Source organism: Urocitellus parryii, chromosome 4, assembly GCF_045843805.1.
Source record: "Urocitellus parryii isolate mUroPar1 chromosome 4, mUroPar1.hap1, whole genome shotgun sequence".
NCBI lineage: Eukaryota > Metazoa > Chordata > Mammalia > Rodentia > Sciuridae > Urocitellus > Urocitellus parryii.
In genome coordinates this window covers 96,338,256-96,358,127 of record NC_135534.1, presented here as the reverse complement: position 1 = coordinate 96,358,127, position 19,872 = coordinate 96,338,256, and the positions used below count along the sequence as shown (strand labels likewise).

Below are 19,872 nucleotides of genomic sequence, written 5' to 3'. Positions count from 1 at the left end.
TTTACAAAATTATTTGGAGAAGGTAGGCTCAAAATAGAAATGCTTTGTAATGGTGTTCCCTAATACCCTAGCCTAATCTCCATACAATTCAGGTAAAAATTACCCACGTAGAGTAGGACTTGAGCTGACCAACATGTACCTCCTTTAGGCTACCAAGGCACCTGTACCTCTATATCTTATCATACTGTACTGGTTTACTTTCCTGTTTCTCTTACTAGAATTAATCTCCTTGAGGACAGTTGTACCCCAGTACGGTATGAAATACATAGCAAACACTTGCTCAAAACTGATGAACAAATCACCTTACAGCCAATATTACACATAAGCAATGAAATACATGTAAAGGAGAAACTTAGCTTGGATTTCCTGAACTGTTCACATTCAAATGATTCTGTATGCATAATTTATGGACAGGATCAAGGTGATAGGCAGGTTAGTCACTAATCTAAGAGTTGGGGGACCTAGCTGAATGTGTTGGCTTTTTCACTAGCCTACTGAATAATGATGAATAAATTAATTAGTCACCAGTAGCTTGTGTCCTTTCCAGAAAAATAAAGCCATTCCTTGGTGATTTGTAGGTCCAACATAAAAATATAAAACTTGACAATTTAGACAAAAATGTTCACTTATTTAATAATTGGTTGCCAGAAAGATGTGAGTAGGTGTCACTGTTTTGGAAAGACTAATTAGCATGCAGTCTCATGGAAATCGGAGACACACACCTCACAGACCCTCGTGCATCCTTGCCTCCTCTCACTCTTGTAGTCACCACAGGCATTCTTTGGGATGCGATATCTACAGTCTCAACTTCTGGCAACCAATGGAGGTGATGAACATTACTAAACGACAGGCAATACTAGCAGTTACTGAGCCTAAATCTGCCAAAGAGAGGGGTCACTCCTGACAAAAACACCATCCATTACTCAAACTCTTCATTCTGATTTGTATTGAAGAGGATAAAAAGTGTGCCCTTCTATGGGCTACACTATAAGCAGCACTTTTAGAGTTTTAGATCAGAAGTTTCAGTGTGGTGGATAACCTCCACAATAGACAGCAATAGACATAAACTGAAACATTTTACAGTTACAGATTTATACTCATATTGAAGCTAACTGGTATAATCTGTGCAGATAAACTGAGCAGCATACTAAGGAATCTCATTACTATAACAACATTCACTTTATTTTACTGTGAACACCTGATGTAATAGGTCTACATCCTAGTTTAGCCTGCTTCTCAGATATTTATCACTTTTTAATAATTTTGGCACATTAAATTATTTATCATATATAGTATTTTTCACTTCCAGCAACTTTGAGTCACTATGTATACTGTGTTATTCTTCATTTAATTCATATATCCCAAAATAACATCCAAATCCTTAGTACTTCCAAAACAAAAAGGAAAAACTGGATATAGACTACTTAAGCAGCATTTACATTAGTGAAGATAAAATATATGTGATACTTTAGTCAATATGAAAAGCTATTATTTTTTTGGAAAAATAAATGATTCATTCAAGAAATCTGGGGGTTTTCATGTTAGCACTGTTATAGGTACTGGGGACTGATAGTGAACAAAGTCAACAAAATAACTAACTTTCTTCACATCCATTTTTCCTTCACAGAAAAGTGGAGAAGAAATTGACAATAGTCAAATAATAGATTGAGGTTACAAACCAAGCTCTGTGAAGAAAAGTTATAAAAGATGAAATAAGATTATGATGTGTGTAAGTTGCTGTGTGGTCAGAAAAATTTGCATGTAGTGAGGATGAGGTCATCTGAAATATTCAGAAGAACCTGATATACTGTTCACTTCTTAAGTTAAACCACTCAATGTCCTGGATCTATTTTATCATTTAAAAACAAAATAACTATTATGTAAAATAAGGACCTTCCTGTGAAAATCTTTGAGTTATAATCCCTTCCCTATGATTTTTTAATATAACTGTTTATTTAAAACCAGGCCACAATAAGGGTGAGATAAAGGCACATGTGTGTCTGAGATTACTTAAAGGCAGAGAATTTCCTTCTGTAGCCAACCCAGCAAGAATGTGCAAGAACAGCATCTAAAGCGAAAAACTCTCTGGCAAGACAAGTAGTTATTAATATTCTTATGCTTGTTCCATAGAAGAATTTGATAAAAACCATGATAAGAAAATCTTATAAAATCAGAATTTATGAAGTTCAAGATCATTTTTGTGTCAGCATCACCAAAAAGTATCTCAAGTTTAATGCCAAGAATTCATCCTTGTCCAGAGCTATAGAGCTGATCAAATGCCTGCAGGGGTAGCTAAAGGAACTGACTATTGCTATACAGAAACACAGGCCTTTTCAAGAAGTAGTCATTAGGAGAGTCAAACTTCTTAATATTTGCAATGTATCCCAGAAATGAAGCTTTCAGACTCTTACCTCCCCTTCATCAGTAAATGTTATTTTCTTATTCACTTTAAAATTTCTCTTCATTACTTTTTTTGCTTCTGCCACTTTGGTTACTTTTTTCTTGACACTGGATTTAGAAGGTTCTTTCTTCTGCAAAACAACAAAAACAACAACAACAACAACAAAAGACAATTAGGGTAAAGGTTGCTTTATATTAATTTAACTCAAGCAATATACTTTCCAATATTGAGTGCATTTATTGCTCTTGTTGGTAATGAGAAGCATCAAAAACACTGAACAGAAATAAAAAGTTATTAGATTTATTAACTAATGACTCCCCCAAAGCTAAAAGGATTTAAATGTGAATTCAATAGGTATTAGATATAAATAAACTTTACATTTTCTTCTATTGCTAGAATTGGACTATCTGAAAATGTTGAAGTACCAGAAACCACATGACAATGTAATAAATGGACATAAAATATAGCTGTCTCTCCCAGCTAAAATACAAAATATATTTTTAAATTCCCAAGCACAAACTTCAATTTCTAGACTATGAAAATGTATACTTGGAAAACAAAATGATTAATGCATCGTTTGCAACTCAACATTCTTCCACCAATTACAATGACTTACTCTACGTGCCCAGAAAAACATCTGTGATGATTAGGCTGTGCCAGAGGTGAAATAAAATAACTCCATAATAGGATAGACTGATCAGGACCAAGTTAATGTCCTAAAACCTCTATGGAATGGTATTAAAAATTCAAAGGCACGCTGACTAATGCTAGGTGAAAAATGCTGAGAACGCCACCAGACATGCAGGGTGTAAGAGATCACAGCATTGTCTGCTTGTAATAAGAGGGTGACAAGAAGCAACATGTGTCTCGAGAGGATTTTTATCATTCTCCTTGAAGATTTCTCATTAGTGGTGTTTGAGATGAAGTCACTGGTACACTGTTTAAGAAAATGTATTTGTGCTCAAGCTGTACCACTTACTAGGTATGCTGGGAGAAGTAGATAGTAGACATAAAACATCAAAAGAAATGTTCAATAAATCTAAAATATTATCATTACATATTGATTTTATGTTGCATGAAGAGAATGTGCCAACTGGATAGGACCTTACTTTGCAAAATACCAGACCCCAAGCTTCCTAGTTTTAAATTCTGTACCATAGGGAACCACCCAAGGAAAAGTAAAATGGTTCTGATCTAGAAAACCAAAAAGCATCAGAAGCTCTGAAAAGACATAGATGGGTTATAACCATTATACTGTGGTAAAAAATATGCATAAAATTCATTTAATAAGCAGATATGATTAATGATGCATAGGTCAAATGCTTAAAAATAAAACACTATAGAATTATAAACAACTAAAATAGAGGTTTATGACAACTTAGTAATGTATTCTAGTTTTAGATAATGAGGTTTGTTACAAAATAAGCCAGTACATCTGCAATAATAGTATAAGTACAATAAAGTTATTTTGATACCCTAGTTCTCTTATGTATTACTAACAACACTGTCTTTGTATTCTTGATTCTTAATGAAAGAAAGCTATAGCATTTAATCACATTTATTTATTTCTTGGACAATAATCAACTTATATTTAATAAGCTATTAACATCTTCAATCTTATAAGATTTAATAGCCCATTCCTACAGACTGGAGACAAATGTCGAAGCATGGTGATACCAAAAATTGTCAGAACAGAATAAACATCAGTCAAAGAAATAATGCCACAGAAGCAAACTTTAGAGCAAGGTAGTGGGGTCTAGTTGCAGACCTTCAAAGAAGTCCATGAAACTGCATGATAACATTTGGAGATATGTGTATCTTTGCCTTTTTATGATTTATCTTGATTTCTAAAAGGGATTTGTGTACCAACCCCCACCCTGAAAAAAAAAGTTATTTTTAAAATTTAGGTAAGCTACTGAAAAAAAAGCCTGCCAATATACAACAGAATAGAGTTAACATACTTTCCTGATAGGCTGTGGTTTTTCTCTGAAACTGCAGAATTATTCACTTATTCAAATAAACACTGTCAACTACACAGAATGCATCTGTTAGCCTTCTGTCACTGATAAAAATATGAGATAACCAACTTATAAACGGAAAAGGTTTATTTTGACGCACATATTTATAAAAACACTTCAGACCATGATGGGTTGACTCTATTGTTTTGAGCAAGGCAGCATATCATGATGGGAGCACATGGTGGAGTGAAACTACATGGCCCCACCCCCCAAACAAACAAACCTGCTTGCCACTTTTGCAAGGAAACAAACAAGAAGAATAGGATGAGGATAAAGTCCTATTGTCTCCTCAAAGAGTATGCCTCCAATGACCTTAACACCTCCCATTAAATCCCACCTCTTAAAGGTCCAATGACCTCCCAATAGCACTGTACTGGACAAAGCCTTTATCACACAGAAATTTTACCACACCTAAGATCCAAATTATAGCTCCACTGCAGTACAGACCCAGGACCCAGCAGTACAAACCCAGGACCTAGCAGTACAAGGTAGGTAGGCTCTAAACATTCTTGGATCCTAAATTTATCCATGGAAAAGGATATTAAGCAAAAATAAATTTTCTTAAAAAAATTACTATTTAATCACAAATGTAATCATTTGCATTCAAGTATGACAGAACCTTATTTTTCTGTGAATCATTTATATTCTTTGTTCATAGTTCTAATGAATCCCTGGTATTTTATTTATCAATTTGTAGTATCCATTCCTAAAATATGATTCAATATTTTCCTCTGTGCCATCAGCTATATTTAGACTCTTGTCATAAAGTCATTTTAAAAATTCTTTTTTTCCCCTTGCCAAAGATTTTTTTTAATATACAATCAATTTTATTACTTTAAAATGTTCTCTTTTTAAAATGTTCTCTTGGGTTGTGCCGTGTTTTATACTTTTCCAACTAAAAGATTTTTAAAAATGAATTTGCCTTTTTAAAATGCAGGTTTTATTTCCCACCCCTTGGGTAGTTTCAACAATGGTTCTTAGACAGTAGTTCATTGACATTTTGCATTTCTGTTTGTAAAGACATAAAAACCATAAGAATATATTTACTGTTAGGCAGAAGTTACACTGTAACTACAAAACTGTATTATATGTACAAGAATAAAATTTGAGGCAAAAAAAGAAGCATAATAAAACATTTTGCAGACAAGACATAAAAAACATCAAAATGTCATGTTTGATCCAATTTGTATTTCTTCTACAACATGTGTCCTAGTCCTTATAAACTAAAATGCTAAAAAGAAAATGTAAAATATGAAATTGATAAAGCATCAAGTTATCTTCAAGGTACAGTGTTAGCCATAGGAAGTTGCTATTCTAATAACTCAGAAAATAAAAGAACAGCCACCAGTCTCAAAACAATGATGACTGTAAAAACATTGGCTTTAAGATTCAAAACATAATCAATGAAAAATAAACACCTTAGTAACGCTAAGCATTATTAATAGATATTCTAGCAAAGAAAATAAAGATACTGTTTTTAAAAATGGTATTTTAGTGAAAAGCAAAAAAATTCAGGGAAATCAATATTAGAATTAAACTGAAAGACAAACCAATCAAATTAAACTTTATGTCTCAAGTGACTCCTCCTACCTGTGCCACTAATAGTTTACAATGACCACAAGAAGGGTTAAAGACTGCTAAATAAGAAAAACTAAAATTATATAAAAGAATATGTATAAATTACAGATTATAGAAATGATCTTAGAGTGGTCTAAAAAATGTCAGGATTTTCCTTTTTAAAAATGCCTACATCTGGGGCTGGGGTTGTGGCTCAGTGGCAGAGCTCATGCCTCACACATGTGAGGCACTGGGTTCGATCCTTAGCATCACATAAAAGTAAGTAAATATAATAAAGATATTTTTTAAAAATGTCCACATCTACCCATGTAAAGTTTATAGAGCGCACAATAAAATAAATCTTGGTCATATGCATAAATTTGGAATTATAAGAATTCAGGAGAAAGACAAAAGTCCTATCTGGTCCACCCAGCTCCCAGTTACCATTATTTCTGGAATGGACTGCTTATTACAATAGCCTTTTAGGCTGACTCTCTGGTGGTTTTTTTTTGTTTTGTTTTGTTTTTTGCTTATACATAATAGTAGAATGTATTTTGGAAGAATATACATACACAGAGTATAACTCATTCTATTTAAATCCCCACTCTTGTGGTCTATATGATGTGGAGTTACCCTGGTTGTGTATACAAATACAAGATTAGGAAAGTTTTAACCAATTAATTCTGCCTCTCCTATTCCCCTCCCCTTCCTTCCCTTCAGTTCACTTGGTGGGCGGGGTGGGGGGGGCGTGCCAGGGATTAAACTCAGGGGCACTTGACCACCAAGCCACATCTCCAGCCCTATTTTTTTTTTTTAAGAGACATAGTCTGAGTTACTTATCACCTTGTTTTTGCTAAGGCTGGCTTTTAACTCCTGATCCTCCTGCCTCAGTCTTCCAAGCTGCTTCAATCACAGGCGTGAACCACTGAGTTGGGCCTCATTCTTGATGCCCCTAGAGCAAAAACTCACTGAAATTCCTTTTTTTCTTACTTTGTTTCTAATAGACTGCAACCTCCACAAAGGATAACATTAATGTTACATCTATTTCCATAGTATATCACAGAAAAGGTGGCATGTAGGGAACATTTTCAAGAACAGAGTTCTTGAAAGAATTCATTAATAAACTATGTAAGCATTGCTTCTTTTTCGGCTCATAACAACCCTAAGTCAAATCTTGTCCCTACTGACAGTTTTTATATTAAAAGGCCAAAGCTTGATTAATCCAGCAACTGTTCAAGTTTGCATCAAGCTAACTGAAGTATTTGACATTCACATTCTACAATGCTTAGCTGATATCTGTTCAAACTGTAATAGAAGACCATGTCATTGTAATTTGACTGCATTTCACATTTAAATTTCTATCAATTTAGCAAAAATGTTTGAGAATTGCCAAGAAACTCTTAGTTTTTGAAACTCTTTAAATAGTCATTTACTAAGGTTGTTTTCAGATTTTAGATTTTATTTTGATGTAGTTTGGTTTCAAAAATAACTGTTTTCACATCAAAATACATATTTTCAATATTGAATATGCTATTTTTGAACTATAAAGCCCCAACCATACTTCTCTTCTAATAAATATTGCAGCTGTTATGAAATACTTGTTACTTTGCATTAATGCTTCATTAATTATATCTAGAAGACCACCTAGAAAGCTTTCCATATTTTACAAATTATATAGATAATTCATATTTATTCTAAGCACAAGAGCAAACATGAGTTTCTGCATTTCCTGTTATAGTCACTATTCAGTCAAGATTTGATTAGTCCTGATTACACTATGAAGCAAGCTACAAGTGAATGCTAATCTTCCTCTTTTGTAGGGTCAATAGGGCCATACCCATTTTCCTGGTAGTTTCTAAACTGCAAGTCTAATGTTTAATATGATGAAAATGATTAGAGAATAATATATTGAGCAACAATGCCAAAATATTTATTAATATTAGTAATTCACTTTAAAATAATCTTCAATAGGCAAACATGAATAGGCAAACAGATCATTTTGTCTTGCATGCTCTTTCCCCTTACCCTCCACCCCACCCTAGACCAAATACCACATAAATATGCAGTGACCTGAAATTGATAGGGACTTCCTTCCGTCTGGTTAATGATAAAGGCACAACCTCCCCTAGCATTTCCAATTCAAACAATCTACACAATGTTTTCTGATTGCTGGATTCCTGGTGCCTAAATTCACAGGCTTATTTTGGAGTAAATTCCAGGAACTGCTTTTTAACCTAATAAATTTCTGAGTTTATCTGCTATCATAATTATTGAATGTCTTAAAAAAATAACATTTAAATGTATCTCCAATACAGTGTCTATTTTCTTCTACTGTTTCCCTCTTTTTTTCAGATACATGTTCCCCTCACCAAAACCTAAACACCCGCAACATATTTGTCTGCCTTCTCTCATCAAGCCCACCCCCTGCAACCGCCATCACGGGATTGAACCCAGGAGCTCTCTACTAGTGAGCTACAAACCTCAGTTCTGTTTATTTATTAATTTTATTTTGAGATAGGATTTTGCTAAGACACCCAGACTGACCTCAAATTTGTGATTCTCCTGCCTCTGTCCCCCAAACAGCAGACTCCAGGCATGCATCACTATGCCCAGCCAATTTCTTGTCAGAATGAACAAATTTCTTCCTTACTTTAAAAAGACTCTTTATAGGATTTCAGACTAATAATTCTTTAAGAATATAGAAAAAAAATTACATTTCTGTTCTCCACACAAGCGACATCAGACTTTGTTTTCATACTATTTCCTTACTTTAAGGCTCATCCCCATTTGTCACCAAAAGCCCAATTCATCATGGTCTGCCTCGAATGGCTTCTTTTACCTTTCAAACATTTGTAACACTGGAACACAAGGGAAATTTTCATTGTCTTCTATCTATTCATAACCTTAGGACATCTTTGCTTCATTCTAACTGTTGTAGGGGTTCGGCTTTACCTGACTGTAGCCATCTTGATTCAGAACCACCAGGACTACCTCTGAGTAACCCAGGCCTGTTCTTCCTCACAAACTTTTCCAGCATACTGTATGTAGACAAAAATGTTGGTGTGGTTTGTGGAGCATTATGACTAGACTATGGTGCTGTTGATACTTTGATATAAACTCAACATAAATGAGGTGCAATACTGCTTGGATTGAATTCACTTTTGTCCTGACCTTTATGTAAGCTCCTTCCTTTATACCTAACTCCAAGGGATTAACTGGTCTTAGTACCACCCCAGGCACACTTCTGTTCTTAAAGTCCCAGTTAAATTGTACTCTGTGCAAACCTAGATCACTGTACCTCTTTCTTCAATCTCAGGGACCCCTGCTGCTGCTTCTCAAACACTGGAACCAGGTTCAAGTTTTTCCAGAAAGTTGCCTAGACTGTGTAGTGTTCAACTCCAGGAAACATATTTGCTCCACGTCATGCTCCTCAAGGTTAGAGGTCCAGGGGACACTATAGTGACAAAATCTCAGATATTTTCTACTCTAACAAAATCATGGAACCAGTCATATTTTGCCTTAAGAATCTAATTTTTAACCTGCCACTTTTAATAAATATTTCTATATTAGGAAGCAGGCAGCTGTAAGCAATTTAGAAATAGAACCTGATACATTCTTGCTTCTTTTTTAGGTATCAAAAAATGACAGTATTGATTTTATTTCTAACTTGTGTTCAAATTGGCCATATCAATTTCTGTTGTCTCCTGATACTTTTGGAACTCTTTCAGAATTTATAAATCTGATAAGCTACATTCAATAACAATTCAGAAAGAGATGCTAATTTGTGTGATATAGCCTTTTGGTTAACAAATGGATTACATAGTGGGAGACAACAAAGAGGTAAACAACTAAAAGACCTGAAACAGAATTCATTAAACTATATAACACTAAAAATGTTTTTCTCTTGGGGTAGTCTCTAAGTCATCTATGTCTCTATAATCTTCCTTCCAAGAGATACCAGTTAAGAAGGAATCATAATTTGCTTGAACAACATAGAATAGTATCAAAATAACATGCAACAATATTCAAATATTAGTTTATCTGGGAATTCCAGAATTGGCTTCGCTTATAAGAAAAACAAGTTGTTGGTTATTTTAGTGTGGTTTTAAAGTAGAGTCTCTATAAATCCATTCATCATGAAAATCTAATAAACAAATGCAATATAATACTGGCTATTCAATGAACTACCACATGTTAAAAGTACATACACATGCACGTACACTCTGGACTAGAGAAACAGAATCTCTATATGATTTAAAGCCTTCACAAGAACTATTCTGACATAGCATTTTAAAGTCATCTTTCTAACACCCAAGATGAAATAATCACTATTACTAGGTTTTCCATGATTTCTAGTTACCATATAACATTTTTCTAAAATGGCTGACATTATGAAATCACAAGACATACAGACTGTATCTTAAGTGAACAAAAACAAACGTCACTAACACGTACAGTAGTTTCCAAACTCTACCTTTTATTATATACAAACACCAGCTAAGAAAAAAGTACCAAATAAAAATTTAAAGGACAGCCTACATGTACTCTTTTAACAAAACATGCAAGAATGGTGTCCAATTATTCAAAATTGAAAACTCTTTAAAAATAGCATTTGTAAAATAGTAAAGCTGAACAATAGTGAATTAAAATACTGACATTATTTAAAAAAAACTTAGAAGAATCAAGGGTTCTTTAAGATCACCTTGAGAAATAGATAATAAATAAACAAGGATGTACATACACACACACATACAGCAGGGAGAGAGAATTTCATGATCAAAACTAGTACCAGCAAAGTCAGAGATAGAACTTCAAATCATTCAAACACCTAGTATGTGTTCTTAACCTGACACAATGCAAAATAACTATGTTAAATAGGAACTTCTCCAGACTAGACCTTCCTAGGGGAACCATAGTTGTCCTAACATTATTTTGACCTCATGAAATGTAAAAGAAAGAGCTGACCAACATACTTTTTTTAGTGACAAGAATCCTTCCAGGAATTAATTTAAATTTTTTCATGGGGCCACACATATGACTCAAAATCTAACCTCTAATTTTTTCTCTCCCAAAAGAGTATTATCTCACAGAAGAAAAATGGCAAAAAAAAATTATTCCTCAATGCTTTACTACTTTGGCCACTTACAAATTATATGCTGAGCCTGTGGCAATTAATACAATTTCTATCTGTCCCCCTTAGCACTTAATTATTTTTAAAAGCTTGACAGCCACTGGAAGCTGCTGACAGATTCATGCTCATTAGTTTGTTTTCCTTCCATCTTAGAAAGAGTCCTTGTTTTCAGTAAATCAGTCATACTAAAATATTTTGAGGAAATACAACTTTCCCTACAAACTACTTTAAAAAAAATCGCAATTCTCAAAGATTTTAAGTAAAACTTACTAGTCTCCAAATTCCATATGCTATATTGCCAAGAATAACTATGACTTTTGCTGGTAAATGAAAGGATTTGGAGACTACAATGCTAAGTGAAAACAAGCCAATTCCAAAACCCCAGAGGTCCAGTGTTCTGATACATGAATGCTAACACAAAAGTTGGGGGTCAGAGGGAGAAGAGAAGTTTAGTAGATTAGACAAGGGAGAATGAAGGGAAGAGAGCGGGTACAGGAATAGAAAGGACAATGGAATGTATCTGACATAACTTTTCCATATATGAATATCCCACAGTTAATCTCCACATCATGTACAACCATAAGGCAGGGATCCTTTAGAATAAATGTACTTTATGTTTGTATAAATATGTCAAAATATTCTCTACTGTCATGGATAACTAAAAAGAAACAAAAATTATAAAATAAATCATTCTCCTTCTTGCCCCATATAGACTAGAATATTTAGGAGCTATCAACAAGCTTGGAATTCTTCCTCAAAAAGTAGCTTTATGTTAAGCTTCATCATCGGCTATCTTTTGAAATTTCTTGTCACTTCCTAACCTGAGCCCACTGGTGATATTTCTTGCGGTACTTCTTAAACTCTATGTGTATTTTTAAGTCTTATGTTTCATTCCTCTTAGACATTCAACTCTTTATAAGTTATGAAATTTGTTGTACTTGTCTTTTAATTCCTAGATCAAGCAAATATACAATGCCTAACAAACCAAAAATGATAGAACTGAGTTGAGTCTGGGCTAATCAAAACCAATTTTCTTTGACATATTTAGAAATATATTCTTTTGTTACCCATTCCCTTATCAATCGGCTTAAACAGTACAGAAACAAACATATAATATTGCACATTTCATTTGACAATCACTTGTTGAGAAAATGAATTTAATGGCCTTGGGGAAGTAAAACATAATCTGAGAACTAGACATGCCTGAAAATGATATTAGGAGTCACTCTGGGTTGCTTCAACAGTGAGTTTACATAATTGAATAATCACTCCATTACACTCATTTCCCAGCAGGGAAGGCTGCAAAAATACTTAGCTTCTGACAGAACCATGGCTTTCTCCCTCAGCAAGGCACACTCAGCATCAATAGGCCCTAAGTCCCCACATGAATATCTCAGATGACTGCAGGAACATGCAAATATAACATCTGGTTCCTAAGCAGTTTCTGTGTCTGTGATCATACACTGATACCACTAATCTGCTGCTTGTTCTCTAAAAAGAGAGGACAAAAAACCTCAAAGAGAATGAAAACCAATGCATCCAATATGTTGTCAAAATTCTGGCATCCCTTCTTTTCACGATAAAGCTTACTCCTTAGTCAATGCCAAATAAAACTATGCTATCTGTCCTCAACTCTGATACATGATATGTGCCAAATAGATACTACTTAACTTACAATCAAGGTCACTAATATGTGCAATTACTACATGGCAATTAAAATTAAAAATACATTTAAAATTTTTTTTAAAAGAGGTCATTAAACTCCTTACAGAACAGTAGTTATCTACAGATGCCATATAACAGAAATACACAATGCTAGATCTTTTATATTTCATTTACTCATCACAACTACATTTATGAGGGACTGCTTGCATGCTACAGATGATTAAAAAATTATTAAAGTAAAAGGGACAGAGGCTAGATCTAAACAGAGGTCTATCAAACTTTAAAATTCAAACTCCCCAACTATGAAGCCAGTATTTTCTGGAGTCAAACATTTCGCTGATTAGAATAAACTCCATAAGCACCGCTTATAGAAAGATTTAGTCTACTTCTCAAATGCTGGATCCCATAATCTCCCTCAAAAATACACATGGTATCTACCTGAACAAATCCTTCCATAGAGAATTCAGTAAAAACAAGAAAACATATTGGGCTGGGTCATCCATTCCTACTTTTCTCATATTTTTTTATTCTAAAATATTTAAGATTAGGAATTTTCTTTTTTATTTTTTCTTCCCACAAGTGGGTAGGTATGAGTCTGACAGTGATATAATTCTCACCTGTCTAGTTGTACTTTAATAATGTAATTAAGAAGAAGATACAATAAAGGACTTTATTTTAACTAATGTTTTTGTTGAAGTATAAAGAGACATATAACCTAAAAAAGGAGGATACAACTCTCCTCAGATATGAGCTAAAACATAAAAGTATGAGAAAATCCTTTATAAGAGAACTATTATGTAGCAATTAAATGTAATTATACACTAAAATTAATCATTCAGTTTTTCAAAAGCAGGCTCAATTTATTTCCTGTGGGTTTTTTTTTTATTTTCTGAGTCCAATCTCATTTTAAAAAGTCTTTACATGTAGAAATATTTCTTAATGCGAAAATTATAAGACTGCTGGCACATAAGCACTGTTCTTCACTTTTGATGAGGCCTCTTGAAATCGCCTAATAGCCAACAGTCATTTTTTCTGAAACATTTAGGTGTGTGGGGGAGTAATTTTCTTAAAATCTGTAAGTTTAGGGATGCTACCTGGAGATTGACTTGACTCCTAAATTGGACACTGTTTTTCTCTAATTATACATTAAGATGGCTTCATACAATATAATTAGTCCTTCTACTCAACACATTCATTTCAGAGCAAAGGGCACACATTTTAAAAGAAGTATATCAATAAAAAACAAGCACTACTCCTTTTACTGAAAAATGCACGTCATCTCCAAACAAAATAGGAAACTGATATTGGTCAAAAATTCCAATCCAAATCCCTTCCCCCACCCCCAAGGTCTAGCCTAACTCTCGAAAGGTCTATCCTGTTACTACAAAGACAGATTCAATCTCCTCCTGCCATTCTAGTAAGAAGACAACAGTAATTACAGACATAGGTGAAATAAAGTTAGAAGGAAAAAGCGGGGAAGGTAATAAGAATTCAGTGACAAACTGAATTCAGAGTCAAAAGACAGCGTATGCCAAACAAAAAGGATAGCTATGCAGAGTTAAGACACTTAACTCTGATAAAAAGAAACAGAAAACAAAATCACAAGGAAGGAAAGAACAAGGGAAAGCTAAAGCTCTATGAAAACAAATTCCTCCATGATTGGGGATGTGCTGCAAAAACATTGCAAGACTCCCATTAAACTGTATTTCTCCACAGACACTTCTAAATTGTCAACTCTAGATCAGGAAAATAAAATAACACTGAGAAACTTTGAGAACACCTTAAACAGGATGCAAAATAATTACTACCCATTTCCTAAATATCTTCTATATTATAGAAACAAGGGGGAAGATACAAATCTAGAAGTGGTTAAGTCCAAACAAAAAGTATATCAGAACATAAAAATGAAATTTTAGCACTCAGTGTGGTTACATTCAAATTAATATGCTATTACTAATAAGTATTATTTGCAACATATTCTAGACCACTTCTTTTCCCAATACTTTGATTATTTAAGACATAATAATTTGAAGAATTCAGTTGACTTTTTAATAAATGAAAACATTAAATTTAAAGATGATCCTAATAGGCTAGGCACAGCAGCCATGTACATGCCTGTGATCCTAGTGACTCAGGAGGCTGAGGCGGGAGGATGGTGAGTTCAAAGCCAACCTCAGCAAAAGTAAGACACTAAGCAACTCAGTGAGACCCTGTCTCTAAATAAAATACAAAATAGGCCTGGGGATGTGGCTCAGTGGTCAAGCGCCCCTGAGTTCAATCCCCAGGACCAAAAAAAAAGATGATGTTAATAAAAGATTTATATCAAACTAACTTGAAAGATATTCAACTTTAATAAAATGAAGTAAATAGGCTGAAATGATTAAAATTATTAAAACGCAGTTCATTCTCCACTACTATGATTTCTGAAGTAATGATATTATGAAATTCCTAATTTGCCTCATTAATTCCAAAACTTTGATACCACATGTCAAAACTTCCTAATAAAGGCCACAAATTGCTGTGAATTAAGTTGATAAAAACTGTCACTATTAGCTAGGCAGAGTGACTTACACCTATAATCCCAGCAACTTGGGAGGCTGAGGCAGGAGGAACCCAAGTCTGAAGCCAGCCCTAACAATGTGGTGAGACCCTTAGCAACTTAGCAAGACCCTGTCTTGAAACAAATAAAAAGGACTGGGAATGTAGTCCACTCATAAAGCACCCCTAGGTTCAATCTCCAATACCTTAAAAAAAAAAAAAAAAAGCCATTATTAGCAGGTATTTGAGCATTTTCAGGAAGCCTTGTTAGACTAAAGACTAAAGACATATTGTATGGCTAATTTTCAACCTGCTTTGGAATGAGTTGCCCAGGTTAGGAATAATGCACAAACTGTCTCACTATTCTGTCACTGAGAAAAATGGTACATTTTGATAAAAGTGTTAAACAAGCTCTACCTTATGTAGGAGCATGTACCCATCCTGGTGTGGGGGAAGAAGGATGCAGAATAGGAGAAAATATGAGTATGTGTGATGTGCTTGAGTATTTATCAGTCAGTTTTCAGAGTATAGCCAGGCATGGTGTCACATACCTGCAATCCCAGTGGCTCGGGAGGAAGGCTGAGACAGGAGGATTACGAGTTCAAAGACAGCCTCAACAATATAGCGAGGCCCTAAGTAACTCAATGAGACCCTGTCTCTAAATAAAATACAAAAAAGGGCTCGGGATGTGCCTCGGTGGTTAAGTGCCCCTGAATTCACTCCCCAATTAAAAAAAAAAAAAGTTTCCAGAATACTGCCTTCCCTGAGCATCATCATCATCATCCCTCCAGTTTACTTTGAAGATGGGTATTATCATTACCAAATAAAACTTACTATTTCATGTTTTGTTGAACAGTTTGAACTGTTAGGAAAATTTGTGATCTTGGAGTACAAAGAATGCTTTCTCCTTACAGACAAGCTGTTTCTCTTCTCATTTTGGCAGTAAAGAGACTTTAGATCCAAATTCCTGATCTATAATTAAGAAAGATGTAAAATCTTGCATGACCTGAATATCAAATTTCCCACCATTCATTTCTATTCTATCTACATTTTGCATACGTTGATGTTTTCAATTTTAATAGAACACATCATCAAAAGTATTTTAAACTCCTTTTGGAATTAAAGGGATAAAATAAAAAGAAAAAAGCAAGCTCATTCATTTACCCAACAAATACTGTCTACTATACTCCGTGTAATAATTTTCTGTTACTGTAATAAACACCTAAGATTAATTCATTTAAAAAGAGAAGAGGTTTATTTTTTCTCACAGCTTGGGAGGTTTCAGTCCATGACTGATTGGCTTTGTTGCTTTGAGCCTGTGGCAAGGCAAGAGTACATCATCAGGGAACAAAACTGCTCATCTCAGGGTGGCCAGGAAGCAGAAAGAAAAAGGGAGAGATCTGTATCCCACAACTATCTTTGAAGGCATGTCCCCACTAGGTCCCACTTCTTAATGTTCCACCACCTTCCAATAGCGTCTTGGGCAAAGAAACAAATCTTTAACACATGAGCCTTTAGGGTACATCTATCCACAACCATAGTACTGAACACCACAGCTATGCACTTGGATACAATGGAGCTTACATTCTAGTGGGAACGTACAAAATGAGTATGTCAAGGAGCTTTTCAGTGCTAGAGACAAAGGCAAGACTGATTGGGGAGTACAAGATAATAATGTTAAATAGAGGAGGCCTCTCTAAAGAAGGAGCACTTGAGCAAAAAAACGCAAAAGACATGAAAGAACAATTCCTGCAGTGGTCTAGATAGAGTGCCAGGTGGAGTTGCCAATACACGCAAAGGCCTAAAAACAGAAATGAGTTTGCTCTTTTCAAGAAACAAAAAATTCAGAATGGCTAGGCAAGAGGAAGGGAGAGGGTAGTAGGAACAAAACCACAGGAAGATACTGGATTATATAAAACATTAAAGAAACCTAGTAAAGAGTTGAACTGACCCAGAATATAACAGAAAGAACACAAGTTTTAAACAATATACATGAAGTAATCTCATTGGTCACTTAGTTGTAGGGGACAATCAGAAGTTAAACTATTGGTCTACATGCAAGATGACAGAAGGTAGAACATAGGGCATAAGTGAAGAACACAGTAGTGTCTGGATGTTTTGAAGGAAGAGTAAATAAGATTTTCTAAAAGATAGTAGCAGGACGTAAAAGAAGATTCAAAGACAACTCATGGGTTCTGAGTGAGTATTATTAAACATCTAGGAGATATTAAATGGCAAGTTAAAGGGAGTTTAGAAAAGCTAAAGGGATTTAGGACATATATTTGGGTTTTGTATGTGTGTGTGTGGTGCTAGGGATTGAACACAGGGCCTTGTGCATGGGAGGCAAGCATTCTACCAACTGAGCTATATCCCCAGCCCAGCATATTTAAAAAAAAAAAAAAAATTTAGTTGTAGATGGACACAATACCTTTATTTTGTTTGTTTATTTTCATGTGGTGCTAAAGATTAAACACAGTGCCTCACATGTGCAAGGCAAGCACTCTACCACTGAGCCGCAACCCCAGCCCCCGCCCCCAGCATATGGTTAACATAAAAAGACTTACTGAGCTTGTCTAGGAGAATATGTCAATGGAAAATAAACTAAAAGGGAAAACCCTCAGATACTCTATCATTTAAAGGCAGAAAAAGAAGGAATCAGCAAAGAAGAAACAACCAGTTAAGGCAAGAATAAAAGGAAGAAAGTACGGTGTGCCAAAAGCCAAATGAAGAAAGCATTCTTAGAAAATGTTGATTAAAAGAGTCCTGATAGTTGATTATTTAATTTAGAAAAAGAGAAATTGTTTTTTACCTTAGCAAGAGAAATTTCAACAGATTGTCAGGTACAAAAATATGACCCTATACTGGTCATATTCAAAAGGAAAAATGAGGTGAGATAGTGAAAACTATAATTACAGATTACTCTTTCTAGTAATTCTCTTCCTTATCTCCAGTCATGGTGAAGGTCCAGAATTAGTCTCATATTAATGGAGTTCACCTACATAATGAGTTATGTTTTTAATATGCTACACTGAATGCTTAATCATCAGATTTTACATTTTCCAGAAAATCATTAAGGATTATCAATGAAATATTTTCAATAAATCATTCCATTTATTAGGGTAAAGCAAGAAGAAACCTAAAAGTATCATGATAGATTCTGAGTAAAATGTGCTAAATGATGCTCATAGTCTGAAGTAAAGCATAATAGCTATTAAATTATTTCATTATACAAACACATTTATTGAAATGGAAATATTCCCTAATACGGACTTTTTAAAAAAATTAAGGTTATAGATCAAAATATAATACTACATGTGCTCTGTAATCTAAAATGTGTTGGGAGAAGGAGAATATGACATGATCATATAGGAAAAAAGGCTAAGAAGTATAAACCAAAGAATTCTGAAGTATGTGATAGGAGTATGATTAATCTTTATTTTCCTTGTATCTTATATTATAGTTCAAATTTGTAGCAGAAAATGAAATGACTAGCAAAAATGACTAATTAAAATTATTTGCTGAGAAAAAATGTTAAAATAATGAAAGATAAAAATTCCTATTTATTCTTCTAGATTAGCTCTAACATCAATTAAAGAAGTCTTTCCTGATTCCCCTTTTCTTTCTCATCCATACAGGCTGCATACTTATGCTCCAAGAGACGTTAAACTCTCAGTTTCTCCAAATATGTAATTCACCAGATTAATTAATGGCTATAAACAAGAAGCTGTGGACATTCAGTAAATATTAATTGGTTCCATTTATTCCATAACAAATTCATTGATGTATTGCAATTTTTCCTCCAAAGGTCACTTATATATTATTAAGAATAAGAATTTAACTGATGTTTAAATAGTCATTTCAAAAATTTATGATAGGTTTTCTTGTACTCTAAAATTCCAGCCAGGTACAGTGGCACATGTCTATAATCCAAGTTGCTTGGGAGGATGAGACAGAAGGATCATGAGTTCAAAGCCAATCTCAGCAAAATCAAGGCGCTAAGCAACTCAGTGAGATCCTGTCTCTAAATACAAAAAAAAAAAAAAAAAAAAAAAAAAAGGCTGTGGATGTGGCTCAGAAGATTATAAGGTATAGATAGATGCTGAAGATCAGAACCTAAAATGAATTTCCTACACCAAGGGTTTATTAAGTTGTAAGGATGCGAAATAAGTCACATTTGATTTAAGACCTGAACAAATTTTTTTAAAAATAAACATTTCACAAGTCTCTTTAATTAAAAATGATCAACTGACATGTTTACAAGTAGGGATTCATATATAATGAAGGAAGGTTTACCTCTATATTAGCCTGCGAATAATCTTTATATTAAAGATAAAATTAAAAATTAGAAGCCATGTTTCCTTATGATACAAAGACAAAGCTACCATTTCTTATTCTAAGTTAGCTAAAAAAACAACTTTTTGGTTGTGTGTCTGTATTATCCTATACCTCCTGATGAACCTTAGAGAAGACAGTTCATGTTAAGTGACAAAAAGAAGGGTAATAAAGATTTTATTAAACTTGTATAAAATCATCTAAAGAATACAGGTCCATTACAGCACTAA

General features: G+C 34.1%; 1 protein-coding gene across 1 annotated transcript in view; it reads right to left on the bottom strand.

Moving 5' to 3' along the window:
- Ddx10 (DEAD-box helicase 10) overlaps positions 1-19,872 on the bottom strand; it is a 269,786-nt gene that overhangs the window by 93,836 nt on the left and 156,078 nt on the right. The window contains exon 14 of the mRNA XM_026399028.2: positions 2,412-2,531. Coding sequence (XP_026254813.2) covers positions 2,412-2,531 — 120 coding nt within the window. The remainder of the gene's footprint in view (positions 1-2,411; positions 2,532-19,872) is intronic.